This window comes from Mytilus edulis, chromosome 11 (genome assembly GCF_963676685.1).
Source record: "Mytilus edulis chromosome 11, xbMytEdul2.2, whole genome shotgun sequence".
Classification (NCBI taxonomy): Eukaryota; Metazoa; Mollusca; class Bivalvia; order Mytilida; family Mytilidae; genus Mytilus; species Mytilus edulis.
In genome coordinates, this window is record NC_092354.1 from 40,423,046 (window position 1) to 40,445,110 (window position 22,065).

Below are 22,065 nucleotides of genomic sequence, written 5' to 3' on the forward strand. Positions count from 1 at the left end.
AATTTTGATACTATAATTCAAAATCATAATAAAACAAGAATGTGTCCCAAGTACTATCATTTTCTATGTTCAGTAGATCGTGAAAATGGGATAAAATCTCTAATTTGCCATTAAAATTAGAAAGATAATAGCATAGGGAACCTGTTTAACAAGTCTCAAGTTGCTTGGACTTCAACTTCATCAAAAACTACCTCGATCAAAAACTTTAACCTGAGAGGGACGAACGGACGAACGAACAGACAAAAAAAAACGGTCGGACGGACGGACGGATGAACGGACGCACAGACCAGAAAACGTAATGTCCATAAATGGGGCATAAATATAGCATAAGTTTTGTAATTTAAAGAATTAAACTCACTGAGCAACATCAAAAAGCCATAAGAGTGTTACAAAACCAGATCCGTGCTAACTGACACGGCGATGATGCCACTGCAGATATGAACTGTTTTTTAGAACAGTTTGTTTATATGATTTGGTTGTTTTGCGAGAATAACACAATTATATGTCAGTTTATTTGTTATATATATATAAATGTTTTTATGCATGCACTATATTACGACTAGTACATTCCAAAGTGTACACCAAGTTAGATAAAAATCGATTGAAAGAAGTTGAATGACTAGTTAGTTATTATTTTTTTTGCCTGACCGGTGCTCTAGTTTATATAAGTTTTATAATAGTTCTTGAATCAAGTTTCAAATGTTTCACATAGTCGTCCTTTTCATTGTGCTACCAAAACAAGCGTTTATTTCAAGTTTATTTGACAACGAATGAACTTCAATGATTTCCGCGATATAAAAATCTATTTAAACTGAAACAAATCTGAAATAAGATCCTGTATGAGCAAAAATCCATGTAAATTGCTCTTCAGTCGGAGCAGACAAACCAGCAAATACCAACACATACAAATCTATCCATATATATGATTTTTGATCTATGTTGTGATGTTATACTATTGTTTCAGAAAAAAGGAGAAAGTTTGGAACAATTAAAACTTTTAATCCCGCTGCAAATGTTGCACCTGTCCTAAGTCAGGAATCTGATGTACAATAGTTGTCGTTTGTTCATGTTATCTATACGTGTTTCTCGTTTCTCGTTTTTTATATAGATTAGACAGTTGGATTTCCCATTTGAATGGTTTTACACTAGTAAAATTTGTGGGCCCTCTATAGCTTGATGTTCGGTGTGAGCCAAGGCTCCGTGTTTAAGGCCGTACATTGACCTATAATTGTTAAACTTTGCTTTTATAAATTGTTATTTGGATGGAGAGTTGTCTCATTGGCACTCATACCACATCTTCCTATATCTATATATCTGACAATAATCATTGTAAATTGTTTGTTTGAATACACAATGAAAAGGACGACTATGCGCAACTTTGAAAACCTGATTCAAGGGCTATACAAATTCAATTTAAGAGATTGGTTTAACTACACGTATCACATAAACTTAACATTTCTCAAGATCTATGACGAAGAGCACAAAGTCAGATAAATCTTCTCAGACAGACATGTTCATCTAACAAGTATTTCATACACCAAAACTATTTTAACCTCAGTTCAATCTAATTAAAAACCGATCTCTCATCGCTCCCGTTTTCTGATATGTCGCGTGGCTCACGCCACATATCAGAAAGGGGGAGCGACGAGAGATCGGTTTTTAATTAGATTGACCTCAGTTTTGCTTGTGGTTATTAAAATACAGACCAAAATTAAAAAAAAAAAAAAAAACATTGACCAACGGACCATGAAAATGAGGTCAAGGTCAGTCTGTGGTAAAAAATGGTTGATTTATATAGAGAATCACTGAAGCATGACTGGAGCGGACCCCATTTTAGGCCAGTTAGAGTCCCCACCCCCTTTATAAAATTTTCTGGTTCCGCAACTGGTGCACATACTGTAATGTCTCGCCTGCTTTACTGACCATTGATTTTATCTTGAAAGTCTTCAATATAAAGGTTTTACTATAAGCATCACATATCAAACTGGTGACATTTTTTTAATATAAAGAAGATGTGGTATGAGTGCCAATTAAAAAACTATCCCCCATATTCTCATTGTGTAAAAAATAATCAATTATAGACTATGTATAAATACGTCCTTCAACATGGAACCTTAGATCATTGCCGAACAGCAAGCTATAAAGGGCCCCAAATTAACTAGTGTAAAACAATTCAAACAGGAACAACAACGGCCTAATCTATCAAATAAAAAACGAGAAACACTTATAAACCAGACTTACAAACATCAACCACTAAACAACAGGCTCCTAATTCGAGGACAGACAAATTGTGTCAAACAGACATATACACCTTACTATTTCTTTTCACCAAATAAAGTTGACATTTTACGTATGATAATTGAAAGGTTAATGGTTCATTGGTTAATGTTAAGTTTTTGTGTTTTGGACTGTATTTCAATTATCATACTTAAAATGTCAACTACATTTGACCTTGATCACATGTTCAATTTAACCATACACCAAATATAGACTTACTGCTTCAGTCTGCCAGACATACATGTACCTATTACAATTATACCAATTTAACCATACACCAAATATAGACTTACTGCTTCAGTCTGCCAGACATACATGTACCTATTACAATTATACCAATTCAACCATATACCAAGTATAGACTTACTGCTTCAGTCTGCCAGACATACATGTACCTATAACAATTATACCAATTTAACCATACACCAAATATAGACTTACTGCTTCAGTCTGCCAGACATACATGTACCTATGACAATTATACCAATTTAACCATACACCAAATATAGACTTACTCCTTCAGTCTGGCAGACATACATTTACCTATTACAATTATACCAATTTAACCATACAGCAAATATAGACTTACTGCTTCAGTCTGCCAGACATACATGTACCTATTACAATTAAACAAATTCAACCATACACCAAATATAGACTTACTGCTTCAGTCTGCCAGACATACATGTACCTATGACAATTATACCAATTTAACCATACACCAAATATAGACTTACTCCTTCAGTCTGCCAGATATACATGTACCTATTACAATTATACAAATTTAACCATACACCAAATATAGACTTACTCCTTCAGTCTGCAAGACATACATGTACCTATTACAATTATACCAATTCAACCATATACCAAATATACTTACTGCTTCAGTCTGCCAGACATACATGTACCTATTACAATTATACCAATTCAACCATATACCAAATATACTTACTGCTTCAGTCTGCCAGACATACATGTACCTATTACAATTATACCAATTTAACCATACACCAAATATAGACTTACTGCTTCAGTCTGCCAGACATACATGTACCTATTACAATTATACCAATTTAACCGTACACCAAATATAGACTTACTGCTTCAGTCTGCCAGACATACATGTACCTATTACAATTATACCAATTTAACCATACACTAAATATAGACTTACTGCTTCAGTCTGCCAGACATACATGTACCTATTACAATTATACCAATTTAACCATACACCAAATATAGACTTACTGCTTCAGTCTGCCAGACATACATGTACCTATGACAATTATACCAATTTAACCATACACCAAATATAGACTTATGTGAGCCAAAATTTGTTCCTGTGAAAAAAGTTCCAGTGGAACTAATATCACAGGAAATATGTTCTGGGAGAACTTTTTTCATAGATAATTTCAATATAATTTGTTCCATCTCTATGAAATAAGTTCCACACTTTACCTGGTGAAATAAGTACCGGGTTGGTGATATTTGTTCCTTACCTAGTGAAATAGGTTCCAGGTTTATGAGATTTGTTCCTTACCTGGTGAAATAAGTTCTGGGTTTGTGAAATTTGTTCCTCACCTGGTAAAATAAGTTCCTAGTCTGTGAAATATGTTCCACTGGTTGAACAGGTTATCTTATATACTGAACATTTGTCATCAATGAGTTTAAAGTTATCATTCAAGGGCATTATAAAAATAAGTATAATATATTGATAATATAATAAATGAGAAATGTAATTCATCCAATAAGAATCTTAAGGACTATAGCAAATGTTTATTATAAACGTAAAAAATATCAAAATGACAGTCCCACTTTTTAAAGCAGAAAAGAGTAGGATAAGAAAAATCTTTTAGAAAAAATTAAAGTCAAAGAACATGAACATATGAACTAATTTGGAAAGGACGAAATAACTGATTAATGATTGTAAAAGACATGAAGAAACAAAAGACACACTCTTTTGAAACTCTTCCATGACAAGTACATGTATGACTAGAAATATGTACATATTGGTCTTAAACTAATATCACAGGAACTTATTTAAAACTTTTAATATTAACTGGAACAAAATTCATGGAGCTATGATATTTGTTCTGGAACTTATTTCATATTTGGTCCAAAAATTAGTTCCGGAACAAATTTTACAGTGCTGGAACATATTTTCTGTGATATAAGTTCCGGCGGTACATATTTCCTATGAAATTTGTTCCAGCGGAACAAATGTCACGCCGGAACATATTTTTTGTTACACTTACTCCTTCAGTCTGCAAGACATACATGTACCTATTACAATTATACCAATTCAACCATATACCAAATATACTTACTGCTTCAGTCTGCCAGACATACATGTACCTATGACAATTATACCAATTTAACCATACACCAAATATAGACTTACTGCTTCAGTCTGCCAGACATACATGTACCTATTACAATTATACCAATTTAACCATACACCAAATATAGACTTACTGCTTCAGTCTGCCAGACATACATGTACCTATTACAATTATACCAATTTAACCATACACTAAATATAGACTTACTGCTTCAGTCTGCCAGACATACATGTACCTATTACAATTATACCAATTTAACCATACACCAAATATAGACTTACTCCTTCAGTCTGCCAGACATACATGTACCTATTACAATTATACCAATTTAACCATACACCAAATATAGACTTACTGCTTCAGTCTGCCAGACATACATGTACCTATTACAATTATACCAATTTAACCATACACCAAATATAGACTTATTGCTTCAGTCTGCCAGACATACATGTACCTATGACAATTATACCAATTTAACCATACACCAAATATAGACTTACTCCTTCAGTCTGCCAGACATACATGTACCTATGACAATTATACAAATTTAACCATACACCAAATATAGACTTACTCCTTCAGTCTGCAAGACATACATGTACCTATTACAATTATACCAATTCAACCATATACCAAATATACTTACTGCTTCAGTCTGCCAGACATACATGTACCTATTACAATTATACCAATTCAACCATATACCAAATATACTTACTGCTTCAGTCTGCCAGACATACATGTACCTATTACAATTATACCAATTTAACCGTACACCAAATATAGACTTACTGCTTCAGTCTGCCAGACATACATGTACCTATTACAATTATACCAATTTAACCATACACTAAATATAGACTTACTGCTTCAGTCTGCCAGACATACATGTACCTATTACAATTATACCAATTTAACCATACACCAAATATAGACTTACTGCTTCAGTCTGCCAGACATACATGTACCTATTACAATTATACCAATTTAACCATACACCAAATATAGACTTACTGCTTCAGTCTGCCAGACATACATGTACCTATGACAATTATACCAATTTAACCATACACCAAATATAGACTTATTCCTTCAGTCTGCCAGACATACATGTACCTATTACAATTATACCAATTTAACCATACACCAAATATAGACTTACTGCTTCAGTCTGCCAGACATACATGTACCTATTACAACTATACCAATTTAACCATACACCAAATATAGACTTACTGCTTCAGTCTGCCAGACATACATGTACCTATGACAATTATACCAATTTAACCATACACCAAATATAGACTTACTGCTTCAGTCTGCCAGACATACATGTACCTATGACAATTATACCAATTTAACCATACACCAAATATAGACTTACTGCTTCAGTCTGCCAGACATACATGTACCTATGACAATTATACCAATTTAACCATACACCAAATATAGACTTACTCCTTCAGTCTGCCAGACATACATGTACCTATTACAATTATACCAATTCAACCATATACCAAATATACTTACTGCTTCAGTCTGCCAGACATACATGTACCTATTACAATTATACCAATTTAACCATACACCAAATATAGACTTACTGCTTCAGTCTGCCAGACATACATGTACCTATTACAACTATACCAATTTAACCATACACCAAATATAGACTTACTGCTTCAGTCTGTCAGACATTCATGTACCTATTACAATTATACCAATTTAACCATACACCAAATATAGACTTACTGCTTCAGTCTGCCAGACATACATGTACCTATTACAATTATACCAATTTAACCATACACCAAATATAGACTTACTGCTTCAGTCTGCCAGACATACATGTACCTATGACAATTATACCAATTTAACCATACACCAAATATAGACTTACTGCTTCAGTCTGCCAGACATACATGTACCTATGACAATTATACCAATTTAACCATACACCAAATATAGACTTACTGCTTCAGTCTGCCAGACATACATGTACCTATTACAATTATACCAATTTAACCATACACCAAATATAGACTTACTGCTTCAGTCTGCCAGACATACATGTACCTATTACAATTATACCAATTTAACCATACACCAAATATAGACTTACTGCTTCAGTCTGCCAGACATACATGTACCTATTACAATTATACCAATTTAACCATACACTAAATATAGACTTACTGCTTCAGTCTGCCAGACATACATGTACCTATTACAATTATACCAATTTAACCATACACCAAATATAGACTTACTGCTTCAGTCTGCCAGACATACATGTACCTATTACAATTATACCAATTTAACCATACACCAAATATAGACTTACTGCTTCAGTCTGCCAGACATACATGTACCTATTACAATTATACCAATTTAACCATACACAAAATATAGACCTACTGCTTCAGTAGTTGAGAAATCTAATCACATAAATTTAACCTTGATCATTGAACCATTAAATGATGTCGAGGTCAGTGAACACTGTCTGACTGACATGTGGACGTTGCAAGGAACCAATATATATATATATATATATATACCAAATATAGGTTTCCTACTGTTCATAATTAGAAATGAGAAATTCAAATGTAAAAAAAAAAAACATTTTTTTTTCAAACAGTCGCTCAACCATGAAAACATGATTGATGGACACTTTGCTCATTGTTGAAGGCCATACGGTGACCTATAGTTGTTAATGTCTGTGTCATTTTGGTCTTTTGTGGATAGTTGTCTCATTGGCAATCATACCACATCTTCTTTTTTATACTTTGTAGGAAAAGGTATCTGCATACAGGATATGAAGCATGCAGATCTTCTTGCCTTCTGAAATATAAAGCTTATTTGCACTGTCACTGCTGCCCTAAAGCTATACCTATGTCTCTCTTAATAGGACTTTCGTTGCTAGTTGAAGCTCGTCCATGATTGAGATTGTTGTGCTGTGCTAAAGACCCATTAATGACTTGAAGCTGTTTTCTGCTCTTTGGTGGGGATGTGGTCTCTTTGACACATTCCCCGTCTCCATCCTCAATTTTATTTTTATGCCCCACCTATGATAGTTGAGGGGCATTATGTTTTCTGGTCTGTGCGTCCGTCCGTCTGTTCGTTTGTCCGTTCGTTCGTCTGTCTGTCCCGCTTCAGGTTAAAGTTTTTGGTCAAGGTAGTTTTTGATGAAGTTGAAGTCCAATCGATAAAAATATAGTATATATACCAATACACATAATTAACAGCGCCTGGTGATGTTTCATAGCCTGACCGGTTTCGGTCCAAAAAGGACCTTCATCAGAGGCAGAATGGTGGATTAATGTTTGCACCCTATTTATATAGATATGGTAACCGGCGGTTGAGTTAACCGGCGGTTGAGATTTAACCGGTGGTTGAGATTAAACCGGCGGTTGAGTTAACCGGCGGTTGAGATTTAACCGGCGGTTGAGTTAACCAGCGGTTGAGATTTAACTGGCGGTTGAGTTAACCAGCGGTTGAGATTTAACCGGCGGTTGAGATTAAACCGGCGGTTGAGTTAACCGGCGGTTGAGATTTAACCGGCGGTTGAGTTAACCAGCGGTTGAGATTTAACCGGCGGTTCAGAGTTAACCGGCGGATCAAAGTTATCCAGTGGATAAATATGTATCTGGTTGATGTCTAAACAGGTTAAATTATCCTTTCAGTGAAAAATCCTCGTGGGGTTTCCATGGTTACAGTTATCTATATTTAGCTAATGTATACGTTACAGTAAACTTTTTGACATGTTACAGTAAACATTTATTTTGACATTATACGGTAATGTGACCTAATGATATAACCATACTTGGGCTTTAGCATTGGGTAAAGGGTGTTTTAATAATTTAAGAAGTACATGGTAATCATTTAGTCTTGATCTTTGGCTTATGATACACCTAAATATCAAGTCTTGGAATAGTATTTCATGGTAGTTATGTGATCTTGATATTTGGCTTATGATACACCTAAATATCAAGTCTTGAAATTGTACTTCCTAGTAGTCATGCAGTCTTGATCTCAGGCTTATGATACACCTGAATATCAAGTCATGAAATAGTAATTCATGGTTGTCATGCAGTCTTGATCTTTGGCTTATGATACACCTAAATATCAAGTCTAATAATAGTATTTCATGGTAGTCATGCAGTCTTGACGTTTTAGCTTGTGATACACCAAAACATCAAGTCAAAACTATTACCCCCCCCTAACCAAACAAAATTTGGTTTAAGGGGGGGGGGGTCTGATTGAGAATGCTTCATTTAAGCCTTTAGTACTCCTTTTAAGATCAAAGGTAGACGAATATTAATCCTCAGTGTTAAAAAGTTTTCAACACCTTAAGTTTGTAATGTAGGTATTACATATATACATCAATGTCAGGTAATCGCTAGGCTTACGCTTAGAGCTCCTATGTCAGTGAAAAATCAATAGGCAATATAGGAAAGGTATACTGACATAAGAAGTCTCTAAACACATTAACTCCAAATGGAGCTTTCGTTAGTAGAAGCCATATTAACTATGTGTATCAGTGAGAGAAATGTAAAAGCATAAAAATATAGTATATATACCAATACACATAATTAACAGCGCCTGGTGATGTTTCATAGCCTGACCGGTTTCGGTCCAAAAAGGACCTTCATCAGAGGCAGAATGGTGGATTAATGTTTGCACCCTATTTATATAGATATGGTAACCGGCGGTTGAGTTAACCGGCGGTTGAGATTTAACCGGTGGTTGAGATTAAACCGGCGGTTGAGTTAACCGGCGGTTGAGATTTAACCGGCGGTTGAGTTAACCAGCGGTTGAGATTTAACTGGCGGTTGAGTTAACCAGCGGTTGAGATTTAACCGGCGGTTGAGATTAAACCGGCGGTTGAGTTAACCGGCGGTTGAGATTTAACCGGCGGTTGAGTTAACCAGCGGTTGAGATTTAACCGGCGGTTCAGAGTTAACCGGCGGATCAAAGTTATCCAGTGGATAAATATGTATCTGGTTGATGTCTAAACAGGTTAAATTATCCTTTCAGTGAAAAATCCTCGTGGGGTTTCCATGGTTACAGTTATCTATATTTAGCTAATGTATACGTTACAGTAAACTTTTTGACATGTTACAGTAAACATTTATTTTGACATTATACGGTAATGTGACCTAATGATATAACCATACTTGGGCTTTAGCATTGGGTAAAGGGTGTTTTAATAATTTAAGAAGTACATGGTAATCATTTAGTCTTGATCTTTGGCTTATGATACACCTAAATATCAAGTCTTGGAATAGTATTTCATGGTAGTTATGTGATCTTGATATTTGGCTTATGATACACCTAAATATCAAGTCTTGAAATTGTACTTCCTAGTAGTCATGCAGTCTTGATCTCAGGCTTATGATACACCTGAATATCAAGTCATGAAATAGTAATTCATGGTTGTCATGCAGTCTTGATCTTTGGCTTATGATACACCTAAATATCAAGTCTAATAATAGTATTTCATGGTAGTCATGCAGTCTTGACGTTTTAGCTTGTGATACACCAAAACATCAAGTCAAAACTATTACCCCCCCCCTAACCAAACAAAATTTGGTTTAAGGGGGGGGGGTCTGATTGAGAATGCTTCATTTAAGCCTTTAGTACTCCTTTTAAGATCAAAGGTAGACGAATATTAATCCTCAGTGTTAAAAAGTTTTCAACACCTTAAGTTTGTAATGTAGGTATTACATATATACATCAATGTCAGGTAATCGCTAGGCTTACGCTTAGAGCTCCTATGTCAGTGAAAAATCAATAGGCAATATAGGAAAGGTATACTGACATAAGAAGTCTCTAAACACATTAACTCCAAATGGAGCTTTCGTTAGTAGAAGCCATATTAACTATGTGTATCAGTGAGAGAAATGTAAAAGCATAAAAATATAGTATATATACCAATACACATAATTAACAGCGCCTGGTGATGTTTCATAGCCTGACCGGTTTCGGTCCAAAAAGGACCTTCATCAGAGGCAGAATGGTGGATTAATGTTTGCACCCTATTTATATAGATATGGTAACCGGCGGTTGAGTTAACCGGCGGTTGAGATTTAACCGGTGGTTGAGATTAAACCTCTTGAAGTCCAATCGACTTCAAACTTAGTATACATGTTCCCTATGATATGATCTTTTTAATTTTAATGCCAAATTAGAGGGTTTATCCCAATGTCACAGTCCACTGAACATAGAAAATGATAGTGCGAGTGGGGCATTCGTGTACTGGGGACACATTCTTGTTTTGTAGCACAATTAAATGGTTCTTTGGTCATACATTGTATATATTGATGATAGACTCCAAGTGATGGGAAAATATCACATGGCCCTTCATCAGTTTAAAGCAATTGAAAAAAAGATATAGGAAGATGTGGTGTGAGTGCCAATGAGACAACTCTCCATCCGAGTCACAATTTAAAAAAGTAAACCATTATAGGTCAATGTACAGCCTTCAACACAGAGCTCAAATATTCTAATAAACAAGTAAAATATTTAAGTCTTTTCTGCAACCATAGTAACAGTTATTTTATACATTTTATTAAGACACTTTAAGAATTTTACAACCCTGGTAATATCCTGCTATTCGAAAGTCATCACTACCATCGGTTGAGTCTGCAGAAGACGAAGCTTGTCCATGAGTATTTTTTATATGTACATCCAGCAGATTTTTTTCATAATATTTTGCCGAACAAAGTTTACACGGAAACTGTTGATCCCTTTTGTGTCTTTTCATATGATTATCAAATGAAACAGCAAATTTTAAATTTTTCCCACAAATGAAGCAAAGAAAAGGATGTGCTTCTTTAATGTGCACATTTAATGCACTCTGTTCTTTAAAATATTGTCCGCATGCTCGGCATGTTTGCTGAAATACATCACATGGTTCCTGAGGTTTACACGCAGATTCATGTATATTCAACTTTAACCGGGAAAAAAATCGTGTCCTACAATTACCACATCTATTGGTTCGAACACTGCTCTCAGTATGATAGTTCCTCTTATGGACCTGAAAGAAAAACAACAAACTAAAACAAGACATCATTTAGGGAGCAACCATTTAAATTGAAAAGGAGGTATATTTTTTTTTTTTTATTAGATTAAGAAATTTTGTTTCATTTAATCTGTGAAATTTTTGTTTTATCAACACTATCAATCAAATTTTTTTCTTAAAAATTTTAAATTATTAAGTATGGGGATAATACCGGTTCATTTTTTTTTTACATCATCTGCTCCACCATAACCTTTTTTTCCATCAAATTGGGGATCAGAATTTAATTTTTGGAAAAACAAACATATGAATTTGGCCCTTGAAGAGAGGAGGTCAGAAGGGTCCTGATCCCAAATTCCTGGGCTTTATAACACAATTTTGAGGTCTTTGGTGGGGATTACCCGTCTCCATCCTCAATTATATTATTTTGTTGCACAATTAAATGGTTTTCGTTTGTTTTTTGCTGTCTGTTTTATTGGTCATATATCAGCTTTTTAGGCATTTTTGTGTCGTATAGCTCTTCAACTGTTTCGTTACTTTTACATCCTCAGCATTCAAATAATTGGCTTAGAGTGTTCCAGATCAAGGTAAATGCTGAAAAACAAATCAGACTCTTATAACTATCAAACATGTTTTCATTTTTGTTAGCGCTTATGAATAGCCTACAATGGGGTAAAGGTTTTGCTTATTATTGGAGGCCTTATGATGACATGTCATTTGATCTCTGGTTAAGAGTTGTCTCATTGAGAATCATACCATGTTATTCTTCCAAATATTAATAAAGGAATGACTGTAATATATTTTCTGTCTATTCGAAATAACATGAAAAATGTGTTGCACACTGAATAACACGCGTAGCGGGTTATTAAACAGTGTGCACCACATTTTTTATGTTATTTCGAATAGACAGAAAATATATTACAGTCATTTCTTATGATTTAATTCTAAATTCCATTTTAAACCGTAGAAAACCTTTAAAAAACGTTGATGACGTCACGGTCACATGACTAAATTATGTCTATCGTCTGATAACAAAATAACGTCAGCCAATCAGAAGAGGCGTTACATCCAAAATTAAATTAATAATACATACAGCTAATGTGTCTGTAGAATGATAAATCTTCCCACAAATTTCACACATAAACTGTGGTCTGTTTTTAACTTTAAGTGCACAACTATGTTGTTTTAGAGACTTCTTTGTAAAGAGACCCTTTCCACATACATCACATCTGTAAGGCATTTCATTGCTGGGTATATGTATGGTCATGTGATTTCTTAAAGACGTACTAGATTTGAAGATAACATCACAGTGTACACATTTAGTGTTGAACTTGGATCGGTGAAAACTGTTCAGGTGCTGGTGGTACCAAAAGGTGTTTGAAAACTTCATACTACAAAATTTGCATATTTTAGACTTATTATATGTATGCGCAGTTTCTTTTTCAGAAATGACTAATATTCTTTTTTCTTCTTCCAGTTCTTGATTTAATTGAAATCCATATTCGTTATCATTTTTTCCAGAATCTTTTTCAGTCGCATTAGGCAATGATTCAATTTGTGTATATGTATGATTATTTCCCTGGTTATCAGCAAAATCGTTGGCTTTTCCTTTCACCAGTGAACAATTCATGTTTTTTTGTAATGAAGATTCACTAACATCATCACAGGAAGCAGAATTACCAGTACTTATATCCAGAATATCAAGACAGGAAGTAGTATTAGATGATGCACTAATATCATGAGTATCAAGACAGGAAGTAGTATTAGATGATGCACTAATATCATGAGTATCAAGACAGGAAGTAGTATTAGATGATGCACTAATATCATGAGTATCAAGACAGGAAGTAGTATTAGATGATGCACTAATATCATGAGTATCAAGACAGGAAGTAGTATTAGATGATGCACTAATATCATGAGTATCAAGACAGGAAGTAAATGAATCAGAAACAACCTGACCTGCTAAGATTTCGGGAGGGACATGAATCATCATGTTTTCTTTAACAAAATTCTTTGTTCCTTCTTCTTTTGTTGGAAACTTGCTGCCAACTATTTTAGTGAAGACTACAGTTGAAAGAGATAAAGGTTCCATTGTTGGTGACATTTTCCATTTTTCATCATTCATAGATGTTCTATCTATTGAATGATTCCTGGCCTCTGGTATATATTTTACTATTTTCGCTAGTGGGAAATCAGTTTCCTTTGTTGTTGAATTTTGCTTCATTGTTTTATTCATTAAACGATTAACAGCGTCTGTTGTAGTTATTTCTTCTGTCGTAAGAGGCTCACAAGGTTCCTTGCTTGTTGAATTTTGTATTATACCACCATACCTAAAATATTTAACGGTACAAGTATTGTCATCAATTTTTTTCTGTAAAATTGGGACACATTTATAGGGCACAGGTGTAGACTTTTTTCTCTTTTGATATTTTCTCTGAGAGCCACCTGAACCCTTTTTTCTTTTTTTGTCTTTATTCTGAGAGTTATCTGCACCTTGTTGGTCTGTAACCATGGTAACTGTTTCAATATTGTTCTCATTGGCAACATAACTCTGGTCAGTTTCACCCTTGCTTGTGCTTACATTTCTAAATGTACAGTTATCAAGAGAATTATTCAAATGTGTTCTCTTAAGAATAATGTCTTTTAGTTTTTCTTTGAGGACATTTGAACATAACTTGTTGTGTTCCTTCCATCTGCCAGTGAATTCATTTACAAATTCAATGTTGTCTTCATTTTGGACATTTGAACAAATAGTGTTGCAGTTTGTCATTTTTCCACCATCCCCAATAGAACCTTGGATGTTATCTTCAGTTAGGACATTTGAACCGACTGTGCTGAAGTTTGTCATTTCACCACCAGTCTCAATTGAACCTTGGATGCAATCTTCAATTTGGACATTTGAATATGAAGTGTTGCAGTCTGTCATTTCATCTGAATGTTGAGAATTGTCTTCAATCTTGACATCAATATCTTTATATGAATGTTTAATAACTTCACTGTGCAGGGCCCCTTCTTCTTTTATCTTAATTTCTTTAACTGGAAACATTGAGTTGTCTTTTCCTTGAAGCCATTTGCATATATTCTTAAGTTCACTCAAGCTTTTTATTGAAGTTGTTTTAAATTGTGGTTCAACATTATTCAACGTTGTGTTTTTGTTTGCAAATTCACCTGGTGACACAAGCTGTTCCATTGTGGGCATTTCACCTAAAAATATAAAATGAAATTTATAATTTAAACAAGAGGCTCTCAAGAGCCTGAATCGCTCACCTTCAATTTTTTTGTTTAAATCATTCATCAATGATTATTTTTGCTTTTCAGTGTGTGCTAAAATATGCCATTCAAACATTCTTTGTATCTGTCATATTTTCTTCACAGGCAAAAATAATGCATTTTACTCCTAGCAACATTGGCTATTTTTCTTGAAGTAAAAGGAAATGAAAGAACATTTAAAATTAATAATAATTAGAGTTATCTCTCTTTGCATATTTTAAGTCAGTGTGTAGAAACCAAAAAAATAACTAAATCTATATAAATTAGCAATGGCGACCATGTTTGTTGATAGATCAAAACTTCGGACTAGATACCCTAAGGAACATTCAGTTCAAGTTTGGAAGTATTTGGCCTAGTAGTTTCAGAGGAGAAGATTCTTGAAATAGTTTACGACGACAGACGACGACAGACGACGGACAACGACGGACGCCAAGTGAGCTAAAAAGTAATTTCACTATTTAATGAAAATTAGTGTTGACTTGCCAATTTGTTCTATTTGGTCTTACAGTCAGGAGTACTACTTGTACAAGTAATTTTTATTTACTTGAAGAAGTAAACAAATATTCTTATACAAGTAAATTTGTAAGATACTTATACAAGTGAAATTTATTTACTTGTATAGGTAAAAAAAAATGACTTAGTTATGTCCCTTAGACATTCAGATTTTTTTACTTATATAAGTGAAAAAGTCATCTTACCTTTATTTCTTAAATTCTTAGGATTTCTTTGCTCTATTAGAATTTTGATTTGTCTGCCCATTGCTGATATCTTTATTAATAATTTAAGTGTAATTTCATGGACAATGAAAATCCCATTTGTCCGTTATCTTCAGAACTCTGGTCATTTACAAGCCCCAAAGGAGCAATTTTTGAAGGCTTTGCGCAATCAGTTTCTTTGTTGAATTAATGAGATGGAAAATTGAACTCTAAACAAAAATTATGAGCTAACCTGGGAAAAATCATTAAAGGCATGAATTTTACATCTCAAACCTTGAGAATATTGGTGGGATTGTAATAAAAATTTACTTGTATAAGTAATTTTTTGAGCAAATTAAGTGGAGATTATTCAAACATTATAATTTACTTGTATAAGTATATTTCTTTTTACTTCTTCAAGTAAATAAAAATACTTGTACAAGTAGTACCCCTGACTGTCTTAAGGTAGATTCATGGTATACCGCCATCTTGGATTGTACAATCACAGTACAAAATAGGTCTAGTTATTTGCCTAAATCTGCAAATTCGGAAACAGGTTTGCAATCAATGGTTAGACTATTTTTTCTATATAAATAAAACTTGTTAATTAATTGTATTATACAAAATATTTTAACAAATATTATTTTTTTGGTTTTTAAAATCCTTTTTTTTTTTTTTTTTTTTTTTAAATGAGCCATTTAAGGGGAGATAACTCTTTTAGTACAAAATGTATACTGGGCTAATAGGGATTTTTTTAATTTTTGCTTGTAGCAAGAAAACAAGTTTGGTGACACCATGTTTTCTTTTTATTTTCTTAAAACATTATGAAACCTTTCTTCTCACAATTTATTTCAAAATTCTATCTTCTCAAAATTTATTTCAAAATTCTATCTTCTCACAATTTATTTCAAAATTCTATCTTCTCACAATTTTTTTCAAAATTCTATCTTCTCACAATTTATTTCAAAATTCTATCTTCTCACAATTTATTTCAAAATTCTATATTTCAAAATTCTATCTTCTCACAATTTATTTCAAAATTCTATATTTCAAAATTCTATATTTCAAAATTCTATCTTCTCACAATTTATTTCAAAATTCTCACAATTTATTTCAAAATTCTATATTTCAAAATTCTATCTTCTCACAATTTATTTCAAAATTCTATCTTCTCACAATTTATTTCAAAATTCTATCTCATAGAATTTTTTTTAAGCAAACTAATGTGTTTTTTCATGAACAAAGTAACCAAATTTTGGCAATTTCCACGGTGACCCATACTTTTTATTAAATTTTTGAAAAGAGCATAGTAAAATCTTCATTTTGGCAAAATATAAGAAAATTGTGTCTCAAAAAATAAATATACTTATGATCTACCTTAATCATTTTTTTGTTTGTTTTTTGCACCTGTTCTTAGTCAGGAATCTGATGTTCAGAAGTTGTTATTGGTGGATGTGGGTCATACATGTAAGTGTTTCTTGTTTTTAGTTTTTCATATAGATTAGACAGTTGGTTTTCTTGCTGGTCGGTGTGAGCCAAGGCTTTGTGTTGAAGACTGTACCTTGACCTATGATGGTTTACTTTTATAAATTGTAACTTGGATGGAGAGTTATCTCATTGGTACTCATACACATCTTCCTATATCTACTATATTTGTTCTCATCTAACATCTTCCCTCACTCAATGTAAATTAAAGATATTGACAATGTTAAAATTAGCAAGGATATAAAAAGAATATATGGTATCACTATGAGTCTATGATTGCCAATGAGACACTCCCCACAAGAGACCAAAACTATAGATCACTAAACAGCCTTCAACACTGAGCCAAGTCCATACCTTCTAAGGAGCATGGCATACCAAAGTAATTTCCTAACCTTACCTGTACAACAAAAGTCTTGAAACATTGACGACCATTTTGGATATGTTGATAAAAAATAAAAAAAAATAAAAAAATAATAGTTCTGTGGCCCAGCTCATTACTGCTTCATTGTTTTTTCCAGAAACTAAAAATATACATTCTTTTCCTTTGCGATTTAACTTTTTACCCTGGAAAAAATTAAAAACATATATAACATGATTGCACTCACGAAGGGGGGGGGGGAACTTCCTATTATTTGGTATACAGGAATGTGCCAAAAATATGGGTCATAATTTTGCGAGATTTTATATAAAAATGACCCTCCTTTTTTATGACATCCTATATTAAAATGCATTTACGTTTGATAACTGTATATTGATTTGGGGTATGCTCTACATATCATATAAAATATATGTGCACCAAATGATGTCAATTCATATATAAAAACTTAAGGGTAGCTGGTATATGTATGAATTATGAGTGATGATGACTGAGTTAGTGCTTATATAAGCATGGGTCATATTTTAAATATTGCATATAAGTAATAATTATAGGTCATTCTTTCTTAAATATTTATATAACTATAGGTACTGAATTTCAGTGAATGTTATATTAAAATGGGTACGTTTTTTGAGGCAAAAATGGCACACCCTTACCAAAAAAATATCGAAGTTTGAAATTTGAACTAACTATTTTATCAAAAAAAATACACTGGTTTAGCAGATTGACAAACACTAATTTTGATCATTGAGAAGCCTTATATTCTCTAAATATCACAACATAATTAAAGCGTTTAGCTGATTTTACAGAATTAACTCCCTGTAGAATTAGGTACATTTTGTACTACCTTAAAGTTTAACATGATTTTTCTAAATATCGCAAATTCAAAATCAAATTATAGTCTAAAATGACAAATTCGCAATAATAAATGCACACAATTATTTCTGAAATTATAGGTATTGGTATATTTGTACTAGCTAGGAGCCTAATTAATATCTTATGATATGACATCTGTTCAGCTGCATTTAAAATCTATAATCCCCTAAATCTTAATTACCAGCATTTGTCTCTGAAAAACCCTACGAATATACCTCAATGGTTCAGTCACAAAAACACAAGTGTTATACATGTACACCATTTTATAGATACAGTAAATTTAGAAATTATTGCAATGTTTTTATTATCATGATTATTGCTAAAATTGCAACAGATAGTTGCAATAATTTAAACTCAATTTAAGATTTTTTATAAGAATTAAACAGATTTTTTCAGAATATTGCAAAAAATTAAATCGTATTTTAGTCTAAAATGACAAAATTGCATTAATAAATGTAAGTTATAATTTCTGAGTTTACAGTAATTTAATATAGATTTTTAACAATAATAAAATTGAGAATGGAAATGGGGAATGTGTTAAAGAGACAACAACCCGACCATAGAACAGAAGTTTGTGACTAAGTGTTATTTCTACAAAATATGAACTTTGTACCTAGTGTACATAATATCAACATGATTAAGGTTAGTATACAAGTAATTTTCAGAGACAAGAGCCATATTGAATGTTTATTTCCCTAAATTGTGCATAATGGTATATATTTAATATACATGTATCACTGTTTTCTTGTATTTGAAAAGGTGAAGATCAAGCCCTCAGAGAACATAAATTAACTGTATCATACTGTGGATTCATTTATTTTCATGGCGACAATTTTTGTGGATAAACGAAAACTTGTATGTTCATGGATATCTAATTTCCTGATTTTGTCGAGGTCTGCATAAAAGCCTATTATGCTTATAGAACATTTGTCATTCGTTGAACATTATATTTCGTGATTTACCTGTACCCACGAAGTCCACGAAAATTGGAATCCAACGAATAATTATGAATCCACAGTATTTATAAACAACAGTGAATTCTGAAGTTTTTTGTATCAATAAATGTCATACCAAAGTTTCTAAAATACTCCACAATAGTTCTTCATCTTCTAACTGCTCAAGGTCAACTGTGTAGGACATTGTGAATCATTTAATCATCATTTCTACAAAGGTTAAAAAATAATCATTAAAATGATAAACATTATAAAGCTGTTATCAATATATACACTTGAAGGTTGGTACCTTAGTGAGTATTAAAATGTTTAAACCTGCTGAATTTGTTTGCACCTGTCCTAAGTCAGGAATCTAATGTTCAGTCAAAGTTGGTGTTTGTTGATGTGGTTCATATATGTTTCTCATTTTTTATATAAATAAGACCGTTGGTTTTCCCTTTTGAATGGTTTTACAATAGTAATTTTGGGGGCCCTTTATAGCTTGCTGAGCCAAGGTTCCAATTTCTGTGTTGAAGACAGTACTTTGACATATAATAGTTTACTTTTATAAATTGTGACTTGGATGGAGAGTTGTCTCATTGGCACTCACACCACATCTTCTTGTATCTATTTGAATGTTGATAAATTAAGAAATTATTTAGAAACTACAGTTCCAACTTCTTCATGTAAATTAAAGTTGACCTTGGTTGAATTTGTCTATTATTCATCAGTCAGGGGAATTACTTAAATCAGTGATTTTCTAAATCAGGCCATATCTTTCCATGTTTACCACAGTTTATGTTCAGGTCTATATGTTTTTGAAGTATACTGATATTTCTATATGAAGATAACTTCAAATGCAAAATATTCTTAAGCTTGAAAACGTGTTTGTTTGAAAATAATCATCTGAAAAGTTAGATTAAAGGGTGTTTGAAATTGCCTGATGTTTTGTCAATGAGGGACACATATTCGCCGTTTTGATACATCTATTTAAACCCAAATAACTGCAGTTTTAAACAATATTTTTCAAATCAATTTCATTATAGATGGCAATAGCAGACATTTTAAAGGTGTACAGAACTGAAATTTAGGGCAATCAGTCAAAGAGTTACTAAGAAATACTTTTTTGAAATCATGTTATTCATTCAGAAAATTGGCCGAAAATCGTTATCCATTTTTAGGTCCTTTGCGGTAAGTGCTGCAATTTTGTCGTAGTTTAAAATAAAATCATATTTGTTATAAAAATCTTAGTTACCGGCATATTTCTTCCATTTCAGCCATCTTTTGAAGTATTTACAACTCAAAATTATAAAACCGCGAAATTGTGTCCCCGGCGAATATGCGCACCCCACTCTACAATCCACCAATTGCTTGTTATTCCTGATCTGTTTAGGGCTGTGGGACATCAGAGCTATTCCCATACCAAAAAGTTGATATATGCCTCTCCAAAATGGATGCACTGCTACATTGTTTCTGGAGCAGACTGTCCCAGCTTGACTGGCAAATCATCAATTTGAAGTCAGAGTAATATCAAACTATTATTTCAATATTTCATTATTTGACAACCACTTGTTTCTATCCATTGGAAGACCAACTATCACCATATATTTGCGAGCTCCATTGGAAGACCAACTATCAACGTATATTTACGAGCTCGTAAATATACGTTGATAGTTGGTCTTCCAATGGATAGAAACAAGTGCCCTTGAACAGAGTCCCTGGTTGATGTTGTACTCGTCCAAATTTTATATGTAGTTTCAGGGGTTAAAAAATCCACTAGCCCGATGCCCGGGACTAGAGCATTTACGCATCGGGCAATCAAAATGTGTAACCCAATATACCCGACAGACTAGTAACAAAATTTTTTTGACGTTTCCAAAATAAAAAGGAAGACAGTGGAAAATCCATTCATCACTATTCTATCTTAGCCAATCAGATTCAATTACAATGTACGTCATATATGGGATTCCAAGACTGAATTTGAACTGGTTTGTACTCTCATGGTTTTGTATATATTTTTTTTAAATAGAACAAATAACTCTGGGTGGTGCGGTATCATGTATTGATCGCAATTCTAAATATTGATTTCTCATACCATGGCCTGTGGTATTGTACATTTATTTGATTTCTTATGCTTATGCCGAGATTTTTCAATTAATTGTACTGGGGGTTTCGAGAATTGATCATCTTAGCGCGGACAGCTGTTGAGCACGAAACCATGCAACACAATATTTCTAAATATTTTAGTACAGGCACCCACGGAACTTCCGTCAGTTTCAAAACCCAGAGACGATGCTCTGTGAATATTGCCGTTATTTCCCCCAGCAATAAAACCAGGCCAATAAAAAGCCTGCTTTGTATGACGGAACAACTAAGTTAGGTCAAGCACCAACAGTGACATCAGAATAAATAGCAGATCAACAAAGAATATTAAATAAAGTGTATAATATCGCCTTCAAAACAGGGACACCCACTTTATGAAGCAAAATCTAATTATTAATTCATACTCGGACTAGCCGGTCAGTTTTGATGGACAAACTGTTCTTCCAACAGGGTTAGTAAAATATTGCTGCCTATAAGTCCTGGGCTATTTTTTTGTGATGTATTGTAAACAGTTTGGTCGGGTTTTTTTACATTGTCATATTTGTAGAGAGACATTGGTACTTCATAGCTTATGTTTTAGTTGCCCCCAGACCTTTAATATCTTCAATCTTACAATTTTACAATTTTTTTCTTAATTTAAGCGTCTGAGAGACTTCGATGCGGATTATAAATTTGTAAA

General features: G+C 33.2%; 2 protein-coding genes across 2 annotated transcripts in view; one reads left to right on the top strand and one right to left on the bottom strand.

Moving 5' to 3' along the window:
- LOC139495574 (zinc finger protein 791-like) overlaps nucleotides 1-22,065 on the top strand; it is a 42,734-nt gene that overhangs the window by 6,612 nt on the left and 14,057 nt on the right. The window lies entirely within an intron of this gene.
- On the bottom strand, nucleotides 11,176-22,062 carry LOC139495575 (zinc finger protein 235-like). Its single transcript, XM_071283852.1, has 5 exons — nucleotides 22,000-22,062; nucleotides 19,423-19,514; nucleotides 17,497-17,663; nucleotides 12,740-14,853; nucleotides 11,176-11,664 (listed from the first exon to the last, which is right to left on the bottom strand). Exons 3-5 carry the CDS (start codon nucleotides 17,519-17,521, stop codon nucleotides 11,197-11,199), a joined length of 2,607 nt encoding a protein of 868 aa, XP_071139953.1. The 5' UTR covers nucleotides 17,522-17,663; nucleotides 19,423-19,514; nucleotides 22,000-22,062; the 3' UTR covers nucleotides 11,176-11,196.